Source organism: Poeciliopsis prolifica, unplaced genomic scaffold (genome assembly GCF_027474105.1).
Source record: "Poeciliopsis prolifica strain line A6 unplaced genomic scaffold, Auburn_PproV2 SCAFFOLD006, whole genome shotgun sequence".
Lineage (NCBI taxonomy): Eukaryota > Metazoa > Chordata > Actinopteri > Cyprinodontiformes > Poeciliidae > Poeciliopsis > Poeciliopsis prolifica.
Window position 1 is genome coordinate 12762126 of NW_026562381.1, and position 27391 is coordinate 12789516.

At 37.4% G+C, this 27391-nt stretch overlaps 1 protein-coding gene across 2 annotated transcripts in view; it reads left to right on the top strand.

Moving 5' to 3' along the window:
• Window positions 1-594: 594 nt before the first annotated feature.
• Window positions 595-27391, top strand: part of LOC129360552 (vascular endothelial growth factor receptor kdr-like) — a 52650-nt gene continuing 25853 nt past the window's right edge. For both annotated transcript variants that reach the window (XM_055030864.1, XM_055030865.1), the window contains exons 1-13: window positions 595-1158; window positions 7788-7872; window positions 9292-9500; window positions 12965-13092; window positions 14869-15019; window positions 15092-15228; window positions 15303-15474; window positions 15594-15720; window positions 16449-16612; window positions 18480-18642; window positions 22092-22206; window positions 25456-25564; window positions 26503-26793. In XM_055030864.1, the coding sequence (XP_054886839.1) occupies window positions 1095-1158; window positions 7788-7872; window positions 9292-9500; window positions 12965-13092; window positions 14869-15019; window positions 15092-15228; window positions 15303-15474; window positions 15594-15720; window positions 16449-16612; window positions 18480-18642; window positions 22092-22206; window positions 25456-25564; window positions 26503-26793 (1915 nt within the window). In that variant the 5' untranslated portion in view covers window positions 595-1094. The remainder of the gene's footprint in view (window positions 1159-7787; window positions 7873-9291; window positions 9501-12964; window positions 13093-14868; window positions 15020-15091; window positions 15229-15302; window positions 15475-15593; window positions 15721-16448; window positions 16613-18479; window positions 18643-22091; window positions 22207-25455; window positions 25565-26502; window positions 26794-27391) is intronic.

The window sequence follows — 27391 nt, forward strand, 5'->3', positions numbered from 1 at the left end:
TTACTTTTGCAGGAGAAATGTACTATGAACCATTGCTATTCTTGAGTCTGGATTCTTTCACTGAGTGAATAAAAAGTTTGTTTTGACCAAATATTCACCAGATATACACACGGCTGCAGTTGTTGTTAGTTTAATCAACTTTACATTGAATGAAATTGATGTGTGAAAATGTTTCTATTGCCTGAGTTTTTAACTTTTGCAATTTTGTTATTAATTTATATGGTCTTTAAAATAACATTTTGCATAATTTAATATTTTTGACCAATTAATCATGAGTCGAAGCCTTTTCACCAAATACTTTTGTATTTTTCAGTAAAAATAAGAAGTAGTGCTCCTCTTATAAGAGTTAAATTGTTGGGTACTCTATTCTCCTCTGCCACTTTGTGATCTTTGTACAATGTTGCTTCTGTATTGGCCAAAAATAAGAGATCTCAGTAAACTTGTTGGGTTTTAATGTGAGAGTAACAGTAAATTAGGATGAAAACAAATGCACCAGGGGAAAAACGCATCTTCTATGGTATATAAGCACTTTCTACGATTTGTTCAGTCCAATTTTTTTAGACTGTGACGTTGCGTCCTTCCTGTGTGCCTCCACAAAACTGATGTCACGCATGGATAAGTGCAGCTCAGAGACTGAAAGGGAGGAGAAGTGATCCAAGGCGCGCAGGAAAGCCGGTCGCTGATTGATTCTTCTTCTGGTTTATTACGCGCATTAAGAAGCTCTAAAAGGGAGCCGGTTAAACTTTTGTTTTCCTTTATATGTTAGCTTTCCTCTCTCTCTTTTTGGTGCACCTGTCCTGCTGACACAGCGGTCCATCCGTCTCTCCACCGCGGGCTCTGGAGTTGGGCTTCCCAGCTGCTGCGCAGGAGAGCTCCCCCGCGAAACCTGGATGGACATGGGATACATCAGAACCGCCGCAACTTTGCGCTTGTTCACCTGAAAAAGGCTTTGCAGATTTAAAAGACGCGTTTTGAAAGGATAGAGAGCGCTCCAAAGGGGGGGGACGTTTGGTAGACATCTGGATCTAAAAAACCTCCGAAAGGGACCTGATATTGTAAACGCAACTTTTGTTTATTTTTTTGATGGTGGAAGGATGATTTCTTCCAGCTGCTTCCAACTGCTCGCCGTCATCTTCTGTTGCGCATCACTCACAGCTGGTAAGATATTGAATACAACTGTAGAGAAAAAATTGTAGCGTGAATATTGGGCAGTTTGGTTCTTTCAATGAATGATTGCAGCACTTCTGTTTGATTTTGGCTCTACTCTTAAAGGAAGCTCTGAATGTGAGTCGTTTTATACTGCTGGTTGTAACCTATGGAGTCCAACTTTTATGGGTTATTTTTTTAAATACAGAAAACAACTTGCACCCACATTTTAGGATTTTCTGTTTGAAGTTCTGACATCATCCGCTAGAGGCAGTATTGTCCCTTTGAAGTTTCTTAAAAATTTGGGTCGTAAAAATCAATTGAACCTGGCAGGTAAATTGGGAGATTTCTTTCTGGAAACATGAGAGTCATTTCATAGACACATTTGGTTTTCCCAGATTTTCTCAAGACTTTGCTCTTTGTTTTATTTTTGAGGGGAAACAGTTTATTCCAGGAATTGTTATCTCTGAGTGAAGAAGACAACATTGCAAGTTTTTCCTCTCTCTTTTTTTCTGTTTGTGAAATCAGCTTCATTGTTTGAGAGCAGCTCCTGCAAAACGACACGGAGCAGAAAACATGGATGTTCCTCCACCTTGTGTCAGGTCGATACACACTACGGCTTCCAAATAAACAACCCATCCAAACAAAGGAAACACTGTTCCCATTCTTACCCTTCGCCTCCCTCCTACTCACACACACTTTGAGCATATGAAGCTTTTGTTAGCAGTGTTTTTAAGTAGATTTCCTTCACTGTCCACACAAAGCGTGGGAAAGACGCACGCAGGAAACGGATGCAGCGACAAGAGGTAGCTTGGGATTGTTCTGGCTAGTAAAGGTCACGGAAATGTGACACGCTACCTGAGCACAAAAAATGTCTTCCTGTAACTTCTTGAGATGATTTTTAAATATCTCAAACCTGATGCACAAGACAATGGCAGAAAGGAAGCAGGGGGCATTGTTTCTTTGCAGTGGTAGAGTCATTAGTCATTTTATAAGACACAATCTGCTGATGTGTGTAACAGATTTGCTGAAGGACATAAAATTGCGATGAGTTTCTCTTAACTCAACAAAAGGATCAGAATTGTTTTTTTATCGTTTCTGAGTTATGCAGAGAAGGAATAGCACTTTTAAAGAATAAAAGCACTTTTTTAGTCAATTAGGGAGTCAAAGGAACAAAGTCACATAATTTGGTAATATTTAACTTTTAAGTTGCTTCAGGTTAGTCAACTTTGAGCAGTTAAACGCTTCTTCCTGCAAGAGAAAAAATTCTTCTAACTTCATAAATAAGCTTTGGGAATCATATTTTTAATAAATGTGGAGTCTAGCATTGCTTTCATTTATTGCATTTCCCTCATATACATAAAGCAGTAAAATAGGAGTGGCAAGAGGTCAGCCAAGTTCAGCGGGGGCTCATTGCTCGAGCCAAAAAAACAAAAACCTGATATGGACTGTCAAACAAGACGAAGAAAAATCATTCCTCCCAAGACGTCCTTCTTTACAAATTACTCTATATGTCTCTGTTCTTATTTGACTATTAGAACATCTGGTCCATCTGGATGCATGCAGCGACATATTTTCCTGAAGTCCTGCAGGGAATTTTAATTTTATGGGGCTTCTGTCTAACTACCTGCCCTGATTACACGTTATGGAGCAGGAATTCTTTAGGTTTACTTATCTAGACTCCCATGCAGGAGACTCCTGGTTCTTGGCTCATCTCAGCTTTATATAACTTAGATTGGCCACCCATCAAGTCCAGATGTTCAGTTCTTTTGCTTTTTTAAGAGGAGTCAGAGGCATTTTGCCCCCAAATCTCCAAAGGCTAATAAATGACTAATAAAAAAGAAGCTTGCAGTAACTGTTGTCATAACCTTGCAGTTGGCAGAAAAGGAGAAGAGGTTAGGAAGAATGCTTGTGAAAGAGAACTGCAGGACAAATGTTTCTTATTATGGCAGGTGACTGTGGTGGAGAAAGTGCTGGGAGTTTAGAAAATATAAATCCACTTTTGCTGCATTTAAATCCAATTTATCTCCCTCTCAATTAGGAATGCAAGGTATGTACTGTAGAAGTAATAGAAATGTGGCCTATGATAGAGATCTGTAGCCACGGCTAACCACGGTAAAAACAAACCGCGGCTTGTTGATGACGTAACCGGTTGGCAACAAAACAGAGCAAGCAGGAAGCAGCAAAGGAAGAGCTGGTTAAAAGGCAGATAAACAAGTGATCTGAACCTAGCTCAGGTTTAACCTCCCATGATGTTAGCGCGATGCTCAGATGGAGCGCGGCAGATGTCACGGTCAGACATTGGGGATTTATGAATTTTATATAAATTGTATCACAATATACAGCTCTGGAAAAACATGAAGAGCCCACTGAAGCCCACTGAAAAAATCCTGGTTATTCCACTATCTATTGATTTCTGAACTCTTCCTGAGAGAAAATATTAGTATTGTTTCTAAATAAATATAAACTTGTTTTCTTTGCATTATTTGCAGTCTGAAAGCCCTGTGTCTTTTTAGTTTCTCAACTTTTTCTCATTTTCTGCAAATAAATACTAACGTTTTGCTTGGAATTTCATAGACATGTTACTCATTTTACTCAGACACATACCTATAAAGAGTAAACCAGAGAAAATTGTAATTTTAAGTGGTCTCTTAATTTTTTCCAGAGCTGTAAATTGTGATATGAATTTTATGTCATATCGCACATCCCTTTCTGAATATTGTTTAATGTCATGAAGGTTGAACAAGAGAACAATATTGTTGACTAGCATTGCTAAAAAAATAAAATAAAATAAAAGATAGATTCCCTTTTTCTCTGCCGGGTTTGTCATAATTTCTTATAACAGAGCAGGAAACCAGGAATCTTCACAACCAGGAAGATGTGATGTATTTTCTGCAGAAGAAAAGGGAATTCCGCACATTATTTCCCGCACTTGAAGGGCAGAGTCTTGGGTTTTCCTGTTTGAATCTGTGACTCTATAGTCACCTCTTGCAGTAATACTGTCTCTTATTATGCAACAGCTGCTGCAAGCGACTGTCACGCACAGTTCAAAACAGATGACACCCTGGCAGAGGTCTTTCCTGTCTCAGGACTTCTGTTTATGTAACACTTTGCCTTTACAAACACTTTTTCTTTTGTTTTCTGTAACTTTTCAATTGTTATCTTTCAATTTCTACATGAAATTTGTTCAATATTTTATTTAAAAAGAAAACATTTGAATTGTTTCGCTTGCATTTTCACAAAGTGATGCATGATTGTATTTGTATTCAGGATAAAAGAATTACCAACCATATTTTCTAACAAAGGAAAATGTTATTTATGACAAAATATATTTGTCTTTTGATAACCAAGCTTTTACAATAAGTAAAATCATGTTTATCCAGAAACTTGACTAAAGAGCACATAAGTAAATCTCTGAATTTCAAGAAGGTTAAAGGAAAATTCCTCTAATTTTTCTGGCAACAATCATTTAAGCAATCATATCTGACCTAAAAGAGGAAACATTTTCTCTGGCTTAATAGCAGACAAAGGTTATAAGTCGTTTTATATAGTTTTTATTTTTTTCCACTGTAATTACCACACATTTTTCCACATCTAATATTATTCAATTGGTATATTCTTAGTGGCTTGAGCTGAAAATGACCCGTCCTCTTCCTCCTTAACGCTGTTTGATCCAAGCCTGCTCTTTCCCTTTAATAGATGCTAATAGGAACCAGCTCCAGGGCCTTTGAACCATCAAAATAAGCACAAATTCTGGGATTCTTCAGAAAATATCCAACAGGAATGCATCACACAGCTGGTACAGGGGGTTAGGAGAGTCTGGATGCTTTGCAGGGTCAGAGCTGGACAGCGGCAGGTGGGAATTGTGGGAAAGACGACGATGAGATTTCTCTCTTTATTTTTTGCTCTCTTGTCTTTATTTTCATGCCTGTGACCCCTGTTGTTTCATCCATCTGTATTTCATTACTGAGGAAAAGGGACTGAAATCATCTCAGCTTCAGAGGACAGGATGCCCAGTTTTCACATCGTTTCTCTATTGGCGGGTTTCGATTTTCAAAATGTAAGTCAGACTTATTTATTTAAGTTTGTAACAGCGTTTGGTCCATATCAAGATCTTAAAGTTCTTAAAGGGCCAGAATGTATCAATAAAATCCACTAAACTGTTAAAATATTAATAAATAGCTTCTTTATTATAATATGCTCAGCGAATGTTCTCTGCTTCGCTTACATAAAACCCAGTCTGGCATTTTCCTTCAGTAATTGCAAACAGAATTAATCTGTATGTAATTTAATCTCAGAATAAATCCAGCTGCTTTTCTTCAGAAAACAAACAGCATCGCAAAGATGAAGAAATACACCAGAAAGGTCAGGAAAAAAGATGAGGGTAAGCAGAAAAAACTCATCCCAACGTTTGAACACCTCAAATGAAAAAAGTATTTTTCAAGAGAGATTAACGGCTCTGGGAGGGAATTAAGATAATAATTAGTCGTAGGCAGAGGAGGCAGAGCACCTAAAAATTATACTTAGTAAGAGTAGAGATACTGAAACATAATTTTACTCAAATAAATGTAATAAAACTAGTTACTACTCAACTCTCGTCATTATGCAAAAGAGGAAAGCCGTTGTTGAATTTCAGCTGTGGCAAAACAATCAGTTTCACCACAGCTTTGATCAGATCGAACCAAAGTGAAACATAAAGCACTATTTGTAATAAGAAACATGGTAATGGCAGTATCATGCTGCGATCAGAGGAGCATTTTCTCTGCTGTGTAACTAACAAAAGTATTTCTCCAAAGCGTTGACTCAGGGAGGCTGAGTACATATCCATCTTTCACTTTTAACTCTTATTAAAGAAACAAAGAAGACCAAGTGTGATATTTCCTCCACTTCACAATACCTTTTAGTTTCTATCAAGTAAAATCCTAATATTCTGTTTGGGGTCACAGAATGGGAAATGGTTCAATGGGTCGGTTCGGAGACACATAGAGCAGAAAATCTCTGATGTAGTTAAAATTGTGTGGTGAAACAACATGACAGCGTGTGAGAGAAAAGCCCTCCCAGTCTGCTCAGCCCTAAACAATAAAACAATGATGTTGTAATATTTAGTTAGGAAGTGGATATTAAGTGCCACTGCCAACGTTGGCTCTTTCTTAGCACAACAGCTGTTCCAAATAATAGGAAAATACTTGGCCAGCGTGCAGAGTGTGTGTATTCCTAAACGCTTTGTGCTTGTCAGGGTTTCCAGGTGCAGATGTGCTTACACATGCATGTCCATCAGCTTGGGTTTATGCGACTTCATTGTTTAGGCCTCCCCAAAGACGCTCAAACTCTATTTGAAGGATAGAGTTGATAAAGTTTGTGTTCCTGGGCTGCCGTGTCAGTCTGTTCAGGGATTTTCTGAAAAGAAGGAAACCGCATCTGTGACGGTGATTGCTCCTGAACATCAGAGGGAATCACACAGCGCTTCCTCTGTTAGAGAGATTTTACTATCATTATTGTTACTAAATAATGAGGTGCAACAAGTACACAAAGAACAGCAAACCATATAGAAGTAGCAACAACAGTCACGGGTTATTATAGCATCATGTACAGGGAAGTTAGATAACACACTGAAAGTAGTTTAATAGGTTCAAACTCACAAAACAAAGATTTCTTTTATTGAATTTACATTTCTAAAAAAAAAATTCATTAAAAAAATTGAAAACCAAGTAGAATATTATTTCAATGTAAAATAATGAGTTTTTCTATATTATTGATTATAAACTAACTGACATCTCCCCAAAAATTGGAAAAATTTGAAAATGTATAACATTTTTGAATTTATACAATTTTCAAAATGTCTATTTTTTTCCAGAATAATTTTTTTTTTTAATTTATAAAAAATTTAGATACATTTTTCCAATTCAGAAGTGTGGGAAAATGTATTTAAAAACTTGTAAAAATAAAATAAAAATAATAAATAAATACAAATAAAAATTACCTGAATTCAGTTGAAAAAAATTATAAATTTCTTAAAGTTTATAACATTTAAAATTTATGTTAAAAATTACAATTTTTAAATTAGAAAAATAAGAACATTTATTAAAAATTAATCAATCTTTATTTTAAAAAAATACTTGAATTTTTCCAAATTTATGAATAACATTTTATTTACAATTTATATTTTCAATATTACGGCACTGGTATAAAATAACATATAGAGCAGTAACAATGTGTTTCTGCAATGGGGCATGAGTTTCTTGATTTTTAGCTCTCTGGAAGTGATTTGAAACATATTTGACCTGCAGGACAAATAGCAACAGAAGAGAGAATCAAACATTCGGAACACAAGGTCTAAATAAAAAAAAGAATCTGGTTGACACATGCAGCAGCTCTTTGACTGTCCGAGCAGCTGCTCGCTCCGGACCTCCATCCGATTCAACAACCTGCCCTCCGGTGCCGGAAACACGCGCAGCGGGTCATCACTTTGCAGGGGCAGAGGCAGAACGGCACAAAAGAAAGAAACCCACAAGCATAGCAATGCAGTGAATCATGGGAATTTCCACCGGTGTTTTGCATTCCTAGCGAGAAACTGTGACTGACACACACCATTACTGAGGAACTGTAAATGCTGAGCTGTGTGTGTTTATGTGTCTTTGCAGGACAAGTGGACAAGGATCCTAAAATCCGTCCCTCTGATAATCCACTGGTTCTTCATAAAGGAAACTTGTTGAACCTCACTTGCAGGTACGCAGCGCAACACACCAGTGATGGTGAAGTTTATATTTCCCCAAAGCTGCACGAGTTCTTATAGATATTTTAACATAAATTATAATTAACCAGACTTACACTGCAAAAGCACAAAGTTTTACCAAGTATTATTAATCTAGTATCTAGTGCAAATATCTTAGTACACTTGAAATAAGAAGAAATTAACTTAAAAGTTACTTTTCAGCATCATATGAGCTTGCTTTAAATCAATATTTCCTCAATATTGATGAAAAAGTATTTTTTTCACTGGCAGATTATTTAACTTATAATTTATATATGTTAAAATTCGAGTATTTTTTAAAATACTAAAATCCATCATATGTCTTGATGAAAAACTACTTGTGAGTTAGTTTGTCGCATTTGAAGTGTATTAAGATATTTGCACTAAAGTTGGCCAAAAGTACTTGGTAAGATTTTATGTTTTTGGAGTGTCTTAACTTGACATAGTAAATATTTCATAGAAGACATATTCAAAATGTGAATATTTATTATGAAACTTTATTAATTTTTATGCATCTGTTGGTATTTTTGTGGATTTAATCCACATAATATGAAGTTTTGGTTTCAAAGGCATGACTATTAATGGCTAGTTTTAATAACCATACAAAACCAGAGAAATCCAGTTGATATTTATCTAGTTTTTGATTTGTTTTCATAGCAGCACCCAATAGAGAGTTCAAAAATGCAATTGTCTTGCTTTTATATCTTATATGAGGCTGCAGACCAGAGGAAAAATAAACAACCACAGTGTTTGACAGGAACCAGTGGTGGTGGTGGTCCAAATTTATCGGCCTCTTGCTATTTTCCTTAGAGCTGGTGGGACCCGAGTGCGTTACATTCACATTTAGAAAGTATTTAGGGCATTGCATCATTTCGCAGGCTTGCAAAGAATGCGCAGAAACTCGTGGCTATCTAATGTAATGCTTCCCTACAAGGCGATATATGGCGAGCCTCTCGGAGGAGGCATATAGGCCTGCGTTGTTTTCTGTCACTGGATGAGAACTAAAGGTTGGTTGACCCAAAAGTTTCTGCAGGCAAAGTCTACGGCATACTAGACATGTTTGATGTTCCTGTGGGATCGCTTTAATGAGAGTTTTAAAATGGGTTTTGCGTGGAAAGAATGTGTTAGCTGAGCACGTCTTTCAAGAGAAACATGTTCCCATGTGAAAGTTCAAGGTATCGGATGACTCGAGATTAACTCCAAATAAACTCAGGATGAACATCAGGGCAGAAAATCCCCAAAGGGGGGGAAGCAGCCGCTGCCGTTCTGAACCGAAAAGATTGCAAGGCCGTTTGCCAGCTGTGACACTTTAACTAAAAATAGTTCTGAAATATGCACAGAGTTGGTAAATATAATCATCTGCGCCTCTCTCTCTTTCTCTTTCTTTTTTTCAGAGGTCATGGGATCTTACAATGGATTCTTGCAAATCGACTGATCCAATTGGAGGAGGGTGTGAAGGTGGAAAAGTGTGACTCCAAGCATCACTCACACTGCAGCAGACTCACAATTACACACTTAACGGCCAACGACACGGGGACGTATACCTGCAAATACTCCAAATCTGGCTCAGAGCATTCCACCTCAGTTTACGTCTATGTGGAAGGTGAGACGGAGGAAACACTCCTGACAAAATGTTGACCCAATGCAACATCGGGTCAACAGTGCAGGTTTCAAAAACATGCCTCCAATGTTTTTAAAGTCTAATTTAAGAACTAGTCCTGCGAGAAACTTAAATTAATCAATCAAAGCAACACTTCATCTCTGTTTTTAATGCGAGAAAAACGTTATAAAATGATATAAAAATCCCCAAATGTGTTTTATACAACTTCCCCTCTTTAGAAATATTACTCATCAAATGTCTTTTGAATTTTTTTTATTAAAGCAAATACCGATCAGTCCCTTTCAAACAAACAGTTTAGACTTTTGTTCCCCCCAAAATTTCAAGAGCTGATTTTTTTACATGCAAATTTTTTCGGTGCAAATTTAAGTTTAAATTTAATAAATATTTTTCATCAATATCAAGGAATCATTGACTTAAAACAATCTCCTATATACTGCTGAAAAGTTACTTACAAGTTAGTTTTGTTTGGTGAGATTTTGTGTTTTTTCTGTGCAAAAATTAGATATTTTTTATTCATACATGTGCAAATTAGTAGATTTAAAGTACCTAACAAACATCTTTATCTAGAGTGGGAAAAAAAAATAAAAATTCAAGGGATTTTAGCACCAGAAAATTAAATAAAAAATATCTCATTTTAAAAGTTGGCGTATTCAAAAATGTATTTTCAATAGAAATTGATGCATTAAAAGTGCTGAAAGGACACAAATCGTTCTATTTTGTTAAAAAAAAAACTTTTAAAAAATCCTAAAAAAAATTATATTCATTTATTCAGTAAAGCAAGAGGGTTAAGATGCATAACAAAAACAAATAAATCTCTAACCATGCTAGAAAGTGAGACAAAGTGGAGAAATATATTTGAAGAATTGCTTTTCTCTAAAATAAAAACCATAAATATATTCGACAACACGATTAAATCTAGATTTGTAGAAACAGGGAAAGCATTGTTCTTCAGAAGACCTGCCAAGGAATAACAGACCACCAAAACACTCAGACAGGCCAGAGAGGGTTAGGCATCAACCTGAGAGATAACCACGAGGTCAAAGGTTATCCCAAATGAGCTGCAAAACTTCAGAGCGTCAGTCAAAGCTGCAGACCTGCTTTTTATGATAAATGGTCCCAGATTCAAAAAGAAAACATGAAAAAGAAGAAAAAATGCTATTAGAAAATCTGATTTTTTCACATAAAAGATATTTTCCCATGTTTGCCAATAGAGCAAGTAGTTTTTTTTAAATCAATAATAAGTAATTATTGAATTTGAAGGCGTTTCTACATCTTGTTTAAAAGTTAGTTTTGTTTTATTTCAGCTATACTAAAATGCTTGCACTAAAAATTAGAACAAAAATTTTGTGTTTTTGCAGTGAATCAAACGTTTTGAAAGAAAATAACCCAAATCTTGTTCTTTTATCGAGAATAAATTTGCTGAATTGAACCAAAACATTTTTTAAACTTGATGTCGATTCAGGTTTGGATCATTAAAGATCCAAACCAGTTTTGGATCTTTAATGACCATAAGAAATGCTTTATTTGCTTTATTTTGGATTCTTTTTTTTTTTCTAAATTAGTTTCGACTCAGTGATTTTGACAAAAACCTTTGGACACCTCTGCAAAAACACCAAACCCTACCAAGTATTTTTAATCTAGTTTCAAGTTCAAATGTCTTAGTAGAATTTAAATAAGACAAACCTACAAACAAACATTTTCCATAATATAAGGCATCAAAACATCTTTTTTCACTTCTTCTTAAAAGCAAGTATTTATCAGTCCTTGTGAAACAAAGCAATTTTTTAAAAAACGTTTTTCAACATATTTAGACCCCAAATTTTAACTTTATTGATAATCTTTGGTGCAGAATAGTTTAAATATTAATGCACACCAGAAACTCCTCTAGCTATATATACCCTGTTCCGAATTATTATGCAAATTGGATTAAAGTGTCAGAATAATTTGGAACAATGCATTTTGAGTTTTTACTGTTCTCAAGGGGAGCTTTGTTCAGTGAAATTTGATTTATACCGTAATAGTTCATGACTTGAAAATTATACTATTGTTTGCATTGAACATTTGAGAAAATTTGAGAAAATATCACTCGCATAACAATTTGAAACATGGTGTAAAGTTGTGCTTATCCTCCATTTTTCTGGCAGTCTGCAGCCTCCTTCATTGGTTTCCCTCTGGTTTCCTCAGAGAAACAGAGAGTGGGAGTAGTTTGTGCTGTGGTTTCTCCTGGAGGTTAAAGGGTGAGCCTGATTGCACAGGAAACTCTGGTCATTGACTGATTTCCTGCTCCTGCTACTGTTTCCAAAGTCTTCCCTAAAGCATTGCATCGCACCGGTTACAGTTCCTGTACTCTTCAAATGGAGCCTGAGCTGAAACTCCAAAGCTAAGAAGTTTATATAAATACAAAGTTCTTAGATTTGAGTCCAAGAAATGGTTTGCGTTCGAATGAAGCTGGATACTCTTCATTTCCTTCCTTGTTGCTCTGGGAATGTGGTTTCCACTCTGCCCGTGTTTAGTCTGGCAAACTATTTTCAAAGCCCCTCAGTTGTTTATTAGATTATGATACACGCTTACTTCTCAGATAAAAGTCCCTTCATCACAGCAATAATGCTTGACCTCACACCGATCACAGACTGTTTGAGTTCCCATCGTTGTAGTTTGATGCCTGGCTGCCCAGCAGGCGCTAAGCTAAGAGCTCCTCCTGGGCTCTGCAGCCTTATCTGGGCAGAATCAACTAATCGGTTCATCTCTGCGTTGAATTCCTGGACTTTGTCCTTTTTCAGCTCAGGCCATCCAGCGGGAAGGCTCGGGCAATGATAAAAATATGTGCCAATCCTTGGAGCGTCATGGGAAGTTGGAGACAATCCCAACTGACTGAGTGAAGTATGGCTGCACAGACTTTATTTCTAAAGGAGGGATGGACAGAAACCTGAAATACAAATGGATGAAGGCAGAGGAGCATCAATTCTTCCTAATACTTTGAACAATAATGTCATAAATATATTGATTATGACAGGTGTTTTATTTTTAATTTAGATCTTATGACGCATAAATTAAAACATTTAAAACAAAGAAATTATAAAATTTAAGGTGGTTTTCTTATGAAGCAAGATTACTGTTTCATTATTTCTGTTTCTCTGTTCTTGTGTCTTTCTTTCTCTCTTTCTTTCTTCCTTTCCTTCAGTCTTTCTTTCTATTCCTGCTTTTTCTTTTTCTGCTTCCTTTAGTTCTACAATTCTTTCTCTCTTTCTTTCTCTCTTCTTTCCTTTATCTCCTTTCTTTTGCTTTTCCTTTCTTTCTTTTTTCTTTCCACATTTATTAGTTTTTCATCCTTTGTGTTTTTATTTTTGCCTGTCTGTCAGTCTGAATCTCAGTCTGTTTTTCAATTGCTTTCTCTGCTACATATTTTCATATATGGTGGTAACTTTAGTGGCTTTTTTCCTTTGCAGACCCTAAACAACCGTTTGTTGAGCCTCACACTCCTACACCTCTGATTCTGAGCATTTACGGAGAAGAAACGCTCCTCGTCGTGCCATGCAGGACCACCTCGCCTAATACTGTTGTACGCCTGATAGCGGTAAGAAAACCGTCGCACTTCTTCCGCTTGTGAGGTTAAATAGTTGTAAGCGCTCATGTGAAACTCTGAAAAATCACGCAGTGCATCATCTGAGAAAACAGAACTGTTGTTAATTTAACAGCAGGGAGTCTTTATTTATCATCTGTGCAGGGTCTCCATCAGGAACCAAACTGGTTCCCACACTTGATGTGTGGTCAACATATTTTTACTCAAGTAAAAGTAAAAAGAAACCATTTAAAGAACTTACAAAAGAGTATAAAAGTATTTGGTGAAAAAGTGACTAAATGTTTCAGGGTTTTTTTTAGTTTCTACTCCAAATATCTTAGTGGCTTACAAGTAACTGTAGTAAGAAACATAACCTTGTTTTAGGTCAATAATTCCTTTAAATTTATGTAAAAGTTCTAGTTTCATTGGCAGATCATTTCACTTTCAATAATAAATTTGTCCCATGTCATAAATTAAATAATCTGCAATTGGATCTAGAACTTTTTCATCAGCATTAAGGACTTATTGACTTAAAATAAACTCTTATTTCTTTGTGAAATAATATTTGCACAAGAAACATTTAGACCAAAACAACATGCTAAAATATTGTGTTTTTGCAGTGTGATCAAAATATAGTGATTTTTTTTCCAAAGCCTTGCTCCAGTAAATGAGCAAGCTCCGCTGCGGTAAACAGAGTCGCGTTGTCTGCTTCCTGTGAGGACAGGAAGGTGCTCCAGGAGCGCTCCTCTGCAGAAATAGACCTGGAGACCAAATTTAGCCTCATATCTTTTGTAGCATCAGGAAATGTAACAAAAAAGAAACAGCACACAGTTCAGGAAACGGCAGGTATAAAGCATTTAACGACATCCATTCATTATTTCATCTGAAGTTCATCACATCAGAATCTAATGGCACAGATTGTACAAACTTCCTGTTTTTATTACGACTGTGACCCCGTTCCTTCCTTCCTTCCTGGCCTCCTTACTTCCTTCTCATCCTTTGCCTCCTGTCCCAACCCAACGCTTGTCTCCTGACCTGGGAACAAACAGGAGCAGAGCCTGTGCTCCACTTGCATGAATGATTGCAGAGGTCACGCTCAGTATACACAGTTAAAACTAATTAGATGCTCACTGTAGCAGATGTTAGTCCCCAGGTGATCTTAGTAAAGCAGAAGTTACATATTAAATGAAGTTGAAAGCTTTTCTCTGCAGTCAGTGATGTTTAGCAGACACGTTTTTATATGTCCATTTGTGTCTGTGCTGCTTCTAAAAAAAACACAAGCACTTAAAAAGCTGCTTTTTTGCCAATAAGTTAATCTTTTTTGGAGTCTGAAAAATGAGCCATGTCAAAAGCCTTCCTGCACCGTTACCTAGCAACCCCAGCGGAATTCTGCCTGTTACCTAGCAACCCAGGCAAAGCTCCAGTGTTTGCTGCATAATGGCTGCTGGAAAGGAAGAGTGTTTTGTTATTGACTCACCATCCAGAAACCACCTGCTGCATTCTTGTTGGTTGTGCAGGAGGCTCTACTAAGCCTTTTCAAAGATGTACGGTCGTATAATTGCGAATGTGTTTGCAGCCATTTTCACACGCAAGCGTTGGGTCTGGGGGCGTGGCCAGCAGCAGCTTTTGTTGTTTCATAGCATTTCATTATGAAAGGAGCTCAAAATAGGCAGAACTAACTATTATGTTTTATGCATCCTATAGACCTACAATTGCCTGTTCAAAACAGCATATTAGGTGGCTTTTAGAAATGTTATTTAAAACAAATGGCCTTGCCTTTAATCACTACAGTATCCACCGCTGTCAAGAGAAACGGATAAAGAGAAGGTGTGGGATCCCAAAGTGGGGTTCAAGATTCCTTATACTTACTATACGCTGCTCACCTGTAGCACTGAAGTCGGTGGGATCCAGTTCCAGTCCTCCTACATTCCCCATAGATTCTGTAAGTTCAAATTTCATTATGAAATTTGCAGAAAATGAAACATTTACTAACGTATTTTCCTTCGTTCTCCAGCTAAAGATATAAATGATTTAAAAGTTACACCAGATCGTGTCAAAGTGTTGGTTGGCGACACGCTTGTCCTTAACTGCAGCGGGGAGACCAGACCAAACGGAAGAATAAGATTCACCTGGGATTTTCCGAAGCTTAAAGTAAGCAAGGCCTGGCTTTGTAAAAATAACCGTCAAAACGTACAGTAATGATGCTTACGATGCTTTTTTCCCAGGAAAATCGATACCATACGACCAAAGCCGATCTGATACTTGGTCGTTTGAACAAAATGAGCAAGACGTTGGTGTTGCCAAACATAACAATGGAAGACAAAGGAGTGTATCTCTGCAAAGCTGCGACTGATGCAACAACATACCACAATGCTTCAGCTAGAGTAACTGTTTATGGTGAGCATGATGTAACAGATATGATACATTATTATGATGTAATGATATGAGAATAATTTGAATATTACCTATTGTTGGAGTGGGTTTCTGTCTTATTTATAATTTCTTTTCTGCTGCAGAGCATCCATTCCTCAACATATCTCATAAGCACAGCAGTAGCGGGATAGTGATTGTCAGAGAGGATACAAAGAAAATCGTGTTGGAGCCCAAAGTCAAAGCGTTGCCACCACCAGACGTGATTTCATGGTAAGAAAGCAAGTGGTACAAGGTTTCCTGGTCAGACGAGAACACGATTTGAAAACTAACACTGTTCGTCTACGGTGAAACATGGTGGAGGCAGCATCATGCTGTGGGTGTTTTGTTATCCATGAACCAGAAAAAGACTTGAAACTGGGGCAACAACATAGAAAATGTCTTGTTATAAGTAAAACAATCTGCCAGTGGAACCACTACATTAATCATTTACTTACAGCAAGCTTCTTTATCTTGCTAAAAAGTTATTAATAACTCATGTTTAGTGAGATGATTTGCACTGGACCAAAAATACTTGGTTAGATTGTGTTTGGTTGCAGTGAGAGGATGTTGATGATCTGCTGCACTACAAAAACACAAAATCGAATATTTTTGGTCTAGTGCAAATCATCTTAGTAAACTTGAAATAATACAAACTAAGTTAGTTTACTAAAGTAAGTTAGTAAGCGAACATAGTGGAGATTACAAGTTAGTAAACTTGCAAACTAACAGGTTAGTTTGCTAAACTTAGGTAACTAAGTCAACTTAGTAAACTAACTTAGTTTAATAACTTGTGAACTTACAATCTGGCTCAGATTATAAGTTAGTTTTGTCTTATTTCAAGAGTAGTAAGATAGTTGCACTTGGAACTAGACGAAAATACTTTAAGATTTTGTGTTTTTACAATAGAAATAAATTATTCAGTCATCATGACAACATGTTTTTCTCCCTCCAAATCTCAGGTACAAAGACGGCGTCGGCATTTTTAGGAATTCAACCTGCTACAGGATGTCTGGCTACAGCTTGTCCATCCTTGAACTGAAGCAGAGGCACTCTGGGGTCTACACAATAACCGTGGGCAGCCACGGCGTGTTCAGGAATCTGAGCTACACTCTGATCGTTGAAGGTAGGCCAGCGCTGCGCTGCGCTCTGAGGTAATGCGGACTGAGGCCCAGCTGCTCTGGACGGCAGGTAGCAGCTCCAGAATGAGAGGAATTTGGGGGCTTGTTGTTTCCAGCGCTGGATTGACACAGCTCGGGCAGCTGTTGTTGATTACTGAGGCTCTTCTGAAGGGGCTTGGGGCGGCGTGTAAACGGCCACAGCGCTATTGTGCTGCTCGCATGAGCACACACAGGCAGGGCTGCTCACAGAAACAAAATGTTCCATGCAGCAAGTACAAGGACCTGGATTTCAGTGTTTTGATGACTTTATGAGCGATGCTGATGGCCGTTAACACTTGAGGCTGTAAATATTTTGGGCCTGTTAAGGGTAGTCTGCTTTCTATAGAGAACAGAGAGGTGCTGCTTGCCATGGTGGGGGAGAGAGGGCGCAACCTTTTCTATTGGCTTCTTTAAAGTTTTCTGAGAAATCCCGATGGCGTGCCAAAACGTGGAAAACTCGGACCCCTTCTGGCGTGTGTAATCTTTATTTATGATTCTTGACTGTTAGACTTTGTGCCAGTTTTAGTTATTAGAATGACAAAAAAAACAAAGAAGTGCTCAGACAGAAATAAACAAAAGTAAATAAATATTTCTGGCAACGATTAGAGAACTATGTGGGTTTTGATGTTTGACATTATGAACGAGTTCTGGATGTTTGACGGATGGATGTGGGATATTTCACAGTTCATACTTCAATCTTGTACAACAGTTATTTAAGTAATCAATTATGCTGTCAATTATTCTGATGATTAATCGATTAATCGAATAAAAATTGGTACATTCTGCTTTTTTTCTTTTACCCACTTAAGCCTTTTCTTAAGGAACACATTTAAATATGTAAATAAACATTTCAGCTTCCTTTTTGATGATTAAAATTTTTTTAACATTTTATTGAAATGCAATAACAAAGCAGTCTTTTGGTGAAGACTTGATTTGTAGCAAAGAATGCATCTCCATCTAAAAAATACTTCCAACATCAACATGTGAAAAGCTCAATGCTTTCTGATCTGGTGATTATTTATCAATTAACTGATTAATAATTTTATTTTTTAAAAAAGGTGCTTAATATAAAATTTTTCAGATAAAAGACATTTACATGCAAAAGTTTTTGTATCCTAGACGCAAAATTTATATATTTTTTAACACAGTTTTTGTTGTATAACTGATCTCAGTATATTGATTTTTTTTCAGCAAATATGCTTTATGTGAGTCTATGTATTAATGATTAATCAATTACAAATTATTTGATGATTATTTCATTGATTGATTGAAGTATATTTATTTGAACTACTTACATCACTCTTACATTTATTTATATATCTATAAATATAAATAAATATATTACATATATTTATATATTACATTTTATCACATATGGTCATATTTCTCTTATTAACATTTAACATCTTGGATGCAGTAGCTTGTCAATTAATAAGCATTTTCAATAAAGTATATTCTTCTTTCCTCTAATCACAATTAATCAAAATAAATCATAATTAATCCTATTAGTCATTTCAGCCCTACAGCTTTGTGAATATTTAGGAGTTGATTAGTGATCTGGACAATCTACTCAGTTGGCACAAGTATCTTGATCTGCTGCTTGTTACACGGTTAAATCAATGACTGGAGCTTGAGGTCACAGAAAGGTCGCTCTCTGACCTCCAGCGTCCCGGATCTCCAGCCGTCCTGCCATTCTTCCTCTGCAAAGTGTCTAAAGGATAATTGGACTCAAAGATGCCGTTTTCCCTCTCGGCTTTCCGTCATGATCGTCGTTTTTCATTAAAAGACATTTTGGAATACCACAACCTGTTTTCTCTCTCTCTTTCCTCGTAGTGAAGCCGACTATTTCTGAGGCGGAGCTCTCCAACCAGGACGTGCAGCCCTACATGGCCGGCAAGCAGCATCAGCTGACCTGCACCGCCTTCGGCCTGCCGCTGCCCAGCATCACCTGGCTGTGGCAGCCATGTCACACCAGCACAACGGTGAACAGCGAACAGTGAGTCACCATCTTGGTTTTGTTTTCAGTCACGGTTCTTTAGCTTCCCGCTCGACAAAAAACTTTACTGGAAGCTTAAACATCAAGTTCACAGAGGTAAAACCAAATCAGTGTTCACTTTTTCTGAAACTTGGGATTTTCTACCAACTGTTTCTACCAACAGTCTTTTTTACCAACTGGTTCAGGATCATGATGGGACACAGATGATGCTTTCTGACACAGATCCCCGCTCACTATACACCAGTAATCCTGTGCTAACATGCAGCTTTTAAAGCAAAAGAGTAGCTTAAATAAACAGAAATCAGATCACTTTAAGAAAAATCTCTTCTAAAACTGTTTTTCATTTACAATAACAAGAATTTCATGTTCCAGTTCTAAATTTCAGAAAACAACTATAACAGATTTGTGCACAAACAATCATGATTCTCTTTTTTTATTAATTCAGAAAAAAATATTTGTTCTGAACTTTGAAAGAATATAGGTTTTTTTTTCTTTAATTTAAGCTGTAAGGACGGAATGAGCCAATAATGACCACGAGATTCACTACAAGTGTTTCCAAGTATCAGGAAACGCTTATAATAGGAAACTGAGTCACCGTTCCGCCCTGGGCAGCCAATATTGCAACACATCCACTCTGATTCAGCTCAGTCTGTCCCCAAAGATGACAAATATATCAAAACATGGAAACAGTCGAGAACTGCCCTCTCCTTTCTGGTCAGTAGCTCTGTGGGCTGAATGAGAAACATGGGAGAAATAATTTAAATCTCAGATTCCCGGAGCTGAGTGACTTTGCACAAATGCCGGCCTGGAAGTGAACCCGCGAAAAGAATAAATATTAGGACATTTACAGAGGTCCCGGCCTGTTGGGGGTATCAGCAAACGTTGGAGTGCTAAAATCAGCAAAACAATGGGCCATTACATTTGGCATATCCGCCTCAGACGACGCTGACAAAAACAACAAAGTGGACTGAAGGAGACTAAATTATGTTTCATGCTGGATGATTTTAATCTGCAAGTTTTTGCATTTTCTCCAAGAACAATGTGTGGTTTATAGATTTCTGATAAATCAAAGCTGAGGTTGAACAAAGTCTGTGTGCAGACCTAAGCATAATCGAGGCTGGCATCAGGAACAGTGGCTGCACTGTGGTGACCAGCTAATGAGACGGAGGAACAACTGCAGCCTGGTGGGGGGCCAATTGCACAAAAATGTTTGTTCTATGCAAGCGTCGCACAACACAGAATATGTCACTGTAAATCCAAAACGTGGCCCTTCAAGCTCAGACCTCAATCTTAACGGGGACGTATTTTACAAAACTTCTTCCATTTGGATCTCCACTGCTTCTCAAAAAGTCACAGCACTTAAAAAAAAAAAAACTAAAGCAGCCACATTTATTTTTTAGTGTTTGGAAAATTAGCTGTTTTTTTTTTTTAACTTTCTGAATGTAACTTCATAAATCATCAGGCACTTCCCCGTTACCTAGCAAACCCAGCAAAGGTCCAGAATGTTTGGTCAGCTGGTTTTATATGCTTTCTAATGCGAATTCAAAAATACTTTATTGATCTCGAAGGGAAATTAACTCATACTAATTCAAAGAGTTATTGTAGGCAGGAAAGATCTCTTGTAGCAGTCTGTGTTACAACAATTAGAGGAAGCCTCTGACTGAAGACTCTTTGCTTTCCTAAGATATGCTCTGCCTGAAAAGACAACTGTTTTGTTGTTGACTTGCCATCCAGAAACCACATGCTGCTTTCTTGTTGGTTGTGCAGAAGGCTTCACTTCTGCTTTTCAAAGACGTACGGTTGCACAGTTGTGAAACTGTTTGCAGCCATTTTCATAGGCGAGTATTGACATTAAATTGGTGGGCATGGCCAGGAGCAGTTTATTTGGGTTTAAAGTGAAAAGAGGCCCTAAAATTGCTCACAGGCGGAACTAAAATCTTCTGATCTAAGAATTATTTTGTGCAAAAACTGTAAGAAACAAGTTTTGTATTGCTCCTAAACCCATCCTAAACTGTTCAAGGAAGAATAATAGGTCACCTTTAATCTTTTGGAGAAAACTGGGGGGTTTAGAGGTGACAAGGGAGCAAAACATGAGGATGTCTTTATCACCAGGCTGAGGAGTTATCAGTTCTTCTCAGCTGACCGCTGAGGTTTAGGATCGGCCTTATCTCCTCAGCCCAGAGTGCAGTGATTCCTGTATGTGGCGGTGCTCAGCCCTTCCTGTCGCTACTGCTGCTTCCTCCTCTCCTTTTTGCCTCATCAGGTTAATTGTTCACCATGAGCAGTGAAGGGTTTCAGGGATGAGGGGTAGGGAGGTTGGCTTAGATCAAATTCTCAGACCCAGACCAGACCTGGACGGTTCCCAGATAGTGACCTCACTCCGTTTAATAAGAAACTTCTTCTTTGCATTTTGGGTTGTAGCTCATGATGGGCATCTTCATGTTTGATGAACACTGAAAAAAATGTAAAAGCATGGAAAGGCGTTAAACTCAACCCACATATGGAGGTTTTAGTCCTCAACGCAGCTGTTGCAGGTTTGATTCCCAGCCTGGTGACGTTTGCCACATGTCTTCCCCCTTCTCTCATTACCCACTATCAATTCACTATCATCATTCACTAAATGAAGGCTGCTAGAGCCAATAAAACAAACAAACAAAAAGCCTGGAAGGAAAAACAATCAACACAAAACAAAAGATTGGTGAATTATCCATCACAGACAAAAGTGGTGAATTCAAAGTCCACAGCTCAAATTTAGTTCAGAGAATTAAGATTTATATGATGTTTTTCCTTTAAGAAGTTGGAGACTTAGCAAACCAGAACCTTATAGATGGATTTTAAAAGACTCTGTAAGGAGTCCAGTCTCTCTGTAATCCACCGCATTGAAAACAAATTAATTTCCGTCAGAACAAGTCTGTTCTATAGTAGTGATTGATGCGAGTCTCACTTTCCTCTTCATTAACAGTATTTTACTCCTGAGATTTAAACCTAGATAATATTATTCTGACATCTTTCATGCGATTTAAATTCTGCTCACTGTTAGTTTCCTCATAAAAACACTTTTTACCTAAATAATCATTTCTAAGCTTATGGATATTTTGCACTGAGTGCAAACACATAAACAGCAGAAAATGTTGTGTAATTTACACTTTATGCTCACAAACAACAGCTGTGGTCTTGCTGTTTAGTCATTGCTTAATTTACCTTTCCTAATTCATTGATGTAGATCATCTTTGTTGCAAAACTGCTTGTTAGACCCACATCTAAATCACCATTCAGTATCTAGAGATTTTAAATAAAAAAGTCAAGGGGTTTTTGAAAAACACAGTTATGATCTATAAATGTCTCAACTGTTCTTATTTCTCCAGAATATGATGATATTTACTGTTTATCATAAGTTTGGATTACTGAAAATGCAACATAAAGAGTTTTAAAACGTCTTGTCTTTGCAGATGCCTCTCCGTCAACGATCCAGTCCCGGTGACGCTTAACGAACAAAGTAATAATTTCCACAACTTGATCAGCAGTATAAACGCCAAGACAGAACTGGTTCAAGAAAAAAACAAGGTGTGTACTGAATTATTCATTTTGAAACAGCTGATGATTAATTGGTTAATTTTGTAATCCTATGTGACCACAAACAACTAAACGCCCTCAGCTCTCTTGATCGACACAAAAACTGTTTATCTTCATCTATGCAGTTAAAGAGACGTGATTTATTCCAGGGATACTTAGGCTGCTTTATTGCTATAGGCATAAGGAAGCCTCAGCCAACTTAAACACAAAATTTCAACACCCAGTGACAGTTTCAGAGGGAGAAAAATATCTTCGGACCATAAAAATGCAGCAGAGAAAATACTTGCACTGCTTCTAACATCTGACTAACATCTGAATGACTTTTCGCTGAGTTCAAACACAAATGCACAGAGCTGCTGCGCAAGTCCATCTGATTCAAATGAAGTCTGCACGCATTCAGCCCTACTTCTTGAGAGAAATCACACTCTCAAACACGTGTGCATTTCATTTATCTGAGACTTGGTTGTGTGTTAAACACAGAGGTGTACATCCGTGCATTTGATGTCTAAACGGCTAGCAGTCAGCTAACCTCATTGCAAAAACACACAACTAGTTTAGTTTATAGTGACATTGCCTTATTGCACTTGAAATAAGACTTCAGAAAGATACTGGTGCTGGAAAAGACAAGTGTTTTGTTTTTGACTTAACATCCAGAAACCTCTTGCTGCTTTTTTGTTGGTTGTGCAAAAGGCTTTACACTGTAAAACATTTAAAGGTGGATTAACTGGAACATAAAATTCCACCTGCTGGCTTGAAAATGCAATTTAATTCAACAAGACAATTGTGCTCAGAAATTAACGTCCATGAAGCTGATTTAACAAGACACAAGTTGTGTAAAATATTATTTTCAAGTTCTGGTAACATTAATTATTCATTAATAAATGATTAATCTTGAATTGTGAGTTTTCATGTGATTTTGCAATTTAAACCAAATAATTATGTGTACATTTTGGGAGAAAAAAAATGTCTTCACCGAGTTAAAGAGCCACATTTCTCTATTATTTTTACTCACAATATCAAGTTAAAATTATTTATTTTACTTCAGAATAATTAAAATTCTTGTTTCAAATTGCATAAATAAAATTCCTGACTTCCTAACGCACTTCCATCTCAGGATACAAAAACATGCCGCTAAGCATTCTGGGAAATAGTTCTCACTCCTGTCTTTCCCTTCTTTCCTAAAAACTGGTTTCTTCTTGGAGGTTTGACAAAAGTTAAAACAACTCATCACTGTAAGTTTATCTTTCACAAACTCACATATTTAGATCAAAAATCTTAAAATCACTAAATTTATTTGACGTAAACAGTAGGAGATAGACTAAATGTTTTACAGTGTAGTTCTGCTTTTCAGTGCTTTATGGTTGTATAATTAATTTAATTCTGAAATGAACTCAAAATAAGCAGAACTGGTCATCTAAGAATAATTTTGTTAAAAAAAATAAAACGTATAATGAACAGGTTTTGTGTGGCCCATAAATAAACCCTAACCTTTTAGAGGAAGAATAATAGGTCATCTTTAATTAACTGTAAATTTATCAAACGCACAGTGCATCACTTCTAATATTTCCTTGACATAAATGGGGCGGCATAACTAATTTACACATGCTTGTGGCCAGTCGCTGGTATTTTATGAGGGTTAGGACTGAGGGTCAATGATAACAAGCCGCGGTTTAAAGAGCGAGGGATTTGTTGGCAGCAAATTCCTCTCTGTCAGCCCACATAAATCGTGCCGACCTGTGAATAAGAACACAGTCGGGGCCGGGCCTCGGAGCGGCGCAGCGGAGAGGCGAAGCTCGCCCAACTCACAGTATGAGGGAAGGCATAGGCCTGGGGGGGGAGGCATGCAGGTCACAGTGCGTCTGGTCAGGTCACCTCTTGAGGAGTGTGAATGTTTTCAATCTCAGGTTGCATCATGGAGGGTAACATAATACGATAAGACCATGTTTTTACAGATGACATTTCAGCATGGATTGGTCGACACGACCCAACTTTAATCTTTCAGTGCTGCCTGGACGTTTTAAGGGGCTGAAATGGGTTAATGTAGTCTGAGAGCGAACACAATGGCAGTCCAGGAAGTTATGATCCGGCATACACCAGACAATCCTCCTCATTGTAGCTCAGTGCATGCCAAAGAAAACAGATGTTCCCAAAAATGTTAAACACAACCCACAGCCATCTGGCTCTCGTCCAAGCTGCAGTTATTATTTTGTCTATCTAAGCCATTAAAAAGTTGTATTTTTTGTAAATTTAGTATGTCATTAGTGCTGCTTTCCAGGAAATACACACAGTGCCCAGCTCTAGGCCTGTAGGTTTGAGGGTGACTCAGTGGGCTTTAAAAGTCCAGATGTATCCGTTCATTAACATCAGGACTCTGATGAATGCACACTGACATCGACTAACGCAGGCAAGTAGTGATTGGACAGCGATTAGGTGAACATAAAATGAAAATCTAGAAATCTTCTCTGGAAATGTTGGAACTTAAAAATGGAGAATCTGTGTTGACATTGAGATTAAATCACACAGAAACTGGTTGGAGTTTTGATGATCTCCCTGTGAATGGATGGATCCTCTCTGGGTACTCCAGTTTCCTCTCACCTTCCTAAAACATGTTAACTGGTTGATCTAAAGTCTACTGACTTACACTGGATTCCAGCTTGTGATAAAACCTTAATGGCTAAACACAAAACCATGCCGAATTTTTCACATTTTTATTTGTATCACGTATCATTTTTCTTATACAAAATCACACTATATTTTTCTCTTTTCTTTGGATAAAAAAACAATGTATAAAAAATAAGACTCATAAAAAAGGAGGCTGGGTTAAATACATTTATATTTTTATATTTAGATAACTGTCCAAATAATTATCTAATATATATTACACTATTTGAATTATGAATGTGAACATGTTTGGCATAAATAAGTGAACTAAACTAAACTAAATTGAACAAAAATAAAGTTAAATAAAGTAATTTAAATTAAACTGAACCAAAGGAAACTAAACTAGAGTAAATTGAACTGAACTAAACTAAACTGAAGTGAACTGAACTAAATTGAACTGAACTGAATTAGAGTAAATTGAACTAAAGTAAAGTGAACTGAGTAAAGTAAATAAAAGTGAACTAAATATTAAATTTGACGACTTGCAGCTTTCTTGGTGACAGAAGCGTAAAAGGGAATATTCTTTATAATTCCGATAATCTGTTTAATTATTGATTTTAATCTGAATCATCTCTCTAGACTGTGAGCACGCTGGTGATCAGAGAGGCTCGCGTGTCTGGACGTTACTTCTGCCAGGCCCAAAACAAAATCGGCACTTTCCGCATGACTCTCCCATTTTACGTTGACGGTAAGTGTTGCTCAAAAAAAAATCAATCAGAAATAGTTGCAGCACTAATTGCAAAGCGCTGGATTGTTTCAAATGAACTGCAGTGCTCGCTTTAATGAACTGCAAGAGCAGGAAAGGAATGCACAGATTGTGTTGTGCAATAAAGAGACCAGAGGGGGGCATTAATTGAAAACATCTTCCACTGGAGCTGAACGGCCTGAAAGGGGGGAAGAGAGGCGAACGTGTCCTGAGCCATATGGGGCGCTGTAACGGCACGCGTTTAAAAACAACTATGAATAACTGCATTCCTGCTCCGGTGCCAGCAGGTCATTCCTCTTTCTCTCTCAGCCTGTGTGCACGAGTGCGAGTTTACTTTATATGTGCATCGGAGCGTTTCCAAATGTTCCCCAAAACGTCGTCTGTTGAGACGATTACGTAATAACAGCAGGGCTGAGGTGTTGGAATAAAGCAAAACACTTTTTTATTTTTTTAATCAAACTTGAGCAAATCACTTGTCCTCATGAGCAGAAAAACATTTTAAAAATTGAGTAACCTGCAGGGTAATCCGATCCCCAGGAGGCACCCGGCTCTCCTCCAGAGAGGAGGAAGATGGAGAAAGAAAAAAAGAGAAGAGGACAATTGTAATAACATCTGCCTTCAGAGGACAGAGAATGCTTTCCAACAAAACTGAATAAACAAGCACAGTCTGGTTCCCATGGGTCACATAGTCAGTCTCGCTCCAGTTGGAGCGCAGAAGTGCCGTCAGCCACGCTTTTCGCCAACGTGCTTCCAATTAATGGTGATTAAACAGGAAACAACTTCAAAATTGACATTCCTTCACTTCTGACAAGCGGTTTATGGTTTAAAGAGCACGACTAGTGCATCATGCTGCTGACAGCTGAACACATTTGTAGCTGGGGAAGATTTATGAAGATGATGCAAAGTTTTCTTCTGTTTAGATGAACCGGAGGAAGTCGCCATCGAACCTCGAGCAGCCATAGAGGGAGACGACGTCACTCTGACCTGCAGGGCGACCCGTTACCTCTACACAGGCCTACGGTGGCTGGACTCCACGAATAAAACAATCACCACCGACGTGTCCAACCTCCGGGTGGACCAATACTCCATTTCCATGTCTCTCAATGTGAGCAATGTGTCCGAAAGCAGCACCGCAGGGTATCGGTGCCATGCATACAAGCTGCAGAGACCGAAAAAGTCCAAAGTCAAGATGGCCGACTTGGAGTTGAAAGGTAGGAAACAACATTTCCATCCTGTCTGAGAGAAAGAACCACAAGACAGGATCTTAATTTGAATAAAAATAGCTGATGTGTCAATAATTAAATATATAACTAAGTTAACATACATGAAATGTTCTCCTTAATGTTTAAATCATATTTATATTTATTTTATGGTTCCTGTGCCAAGAAATAATTTAAACTTTCACTGCAGGTTTTTAGGTAAACTTTAACATTTGATTGGTCGACCTGAACAGCCCCGCCCACAACTTCTGAGTATGTGTAAAATTAATTCAGCATGTGTCACAACAGGACAGTGTAATAATTAAACACTGGAATTGGTGCACATGATTTTTGTGAATGAAAAATTATTTATTTAAGCTATGCATTAAGCTCATACTGTATGTTGCTTTTAACTATTTATATTACGTTTTACAGGGCTCCAATAAAGACCACATAATTATTTTACTAGTTAGTTTCAAGCTAACAAAGAACAAATTGATTTATTCTGATAATTTTGGCACTTTTGGACTTCCATACTGTTGCTTACTCCAGCACAGGTTGTTTTCTCTAAACTAATTGCAGCTCTGATTCAGTTTTCTACTCATTTTGA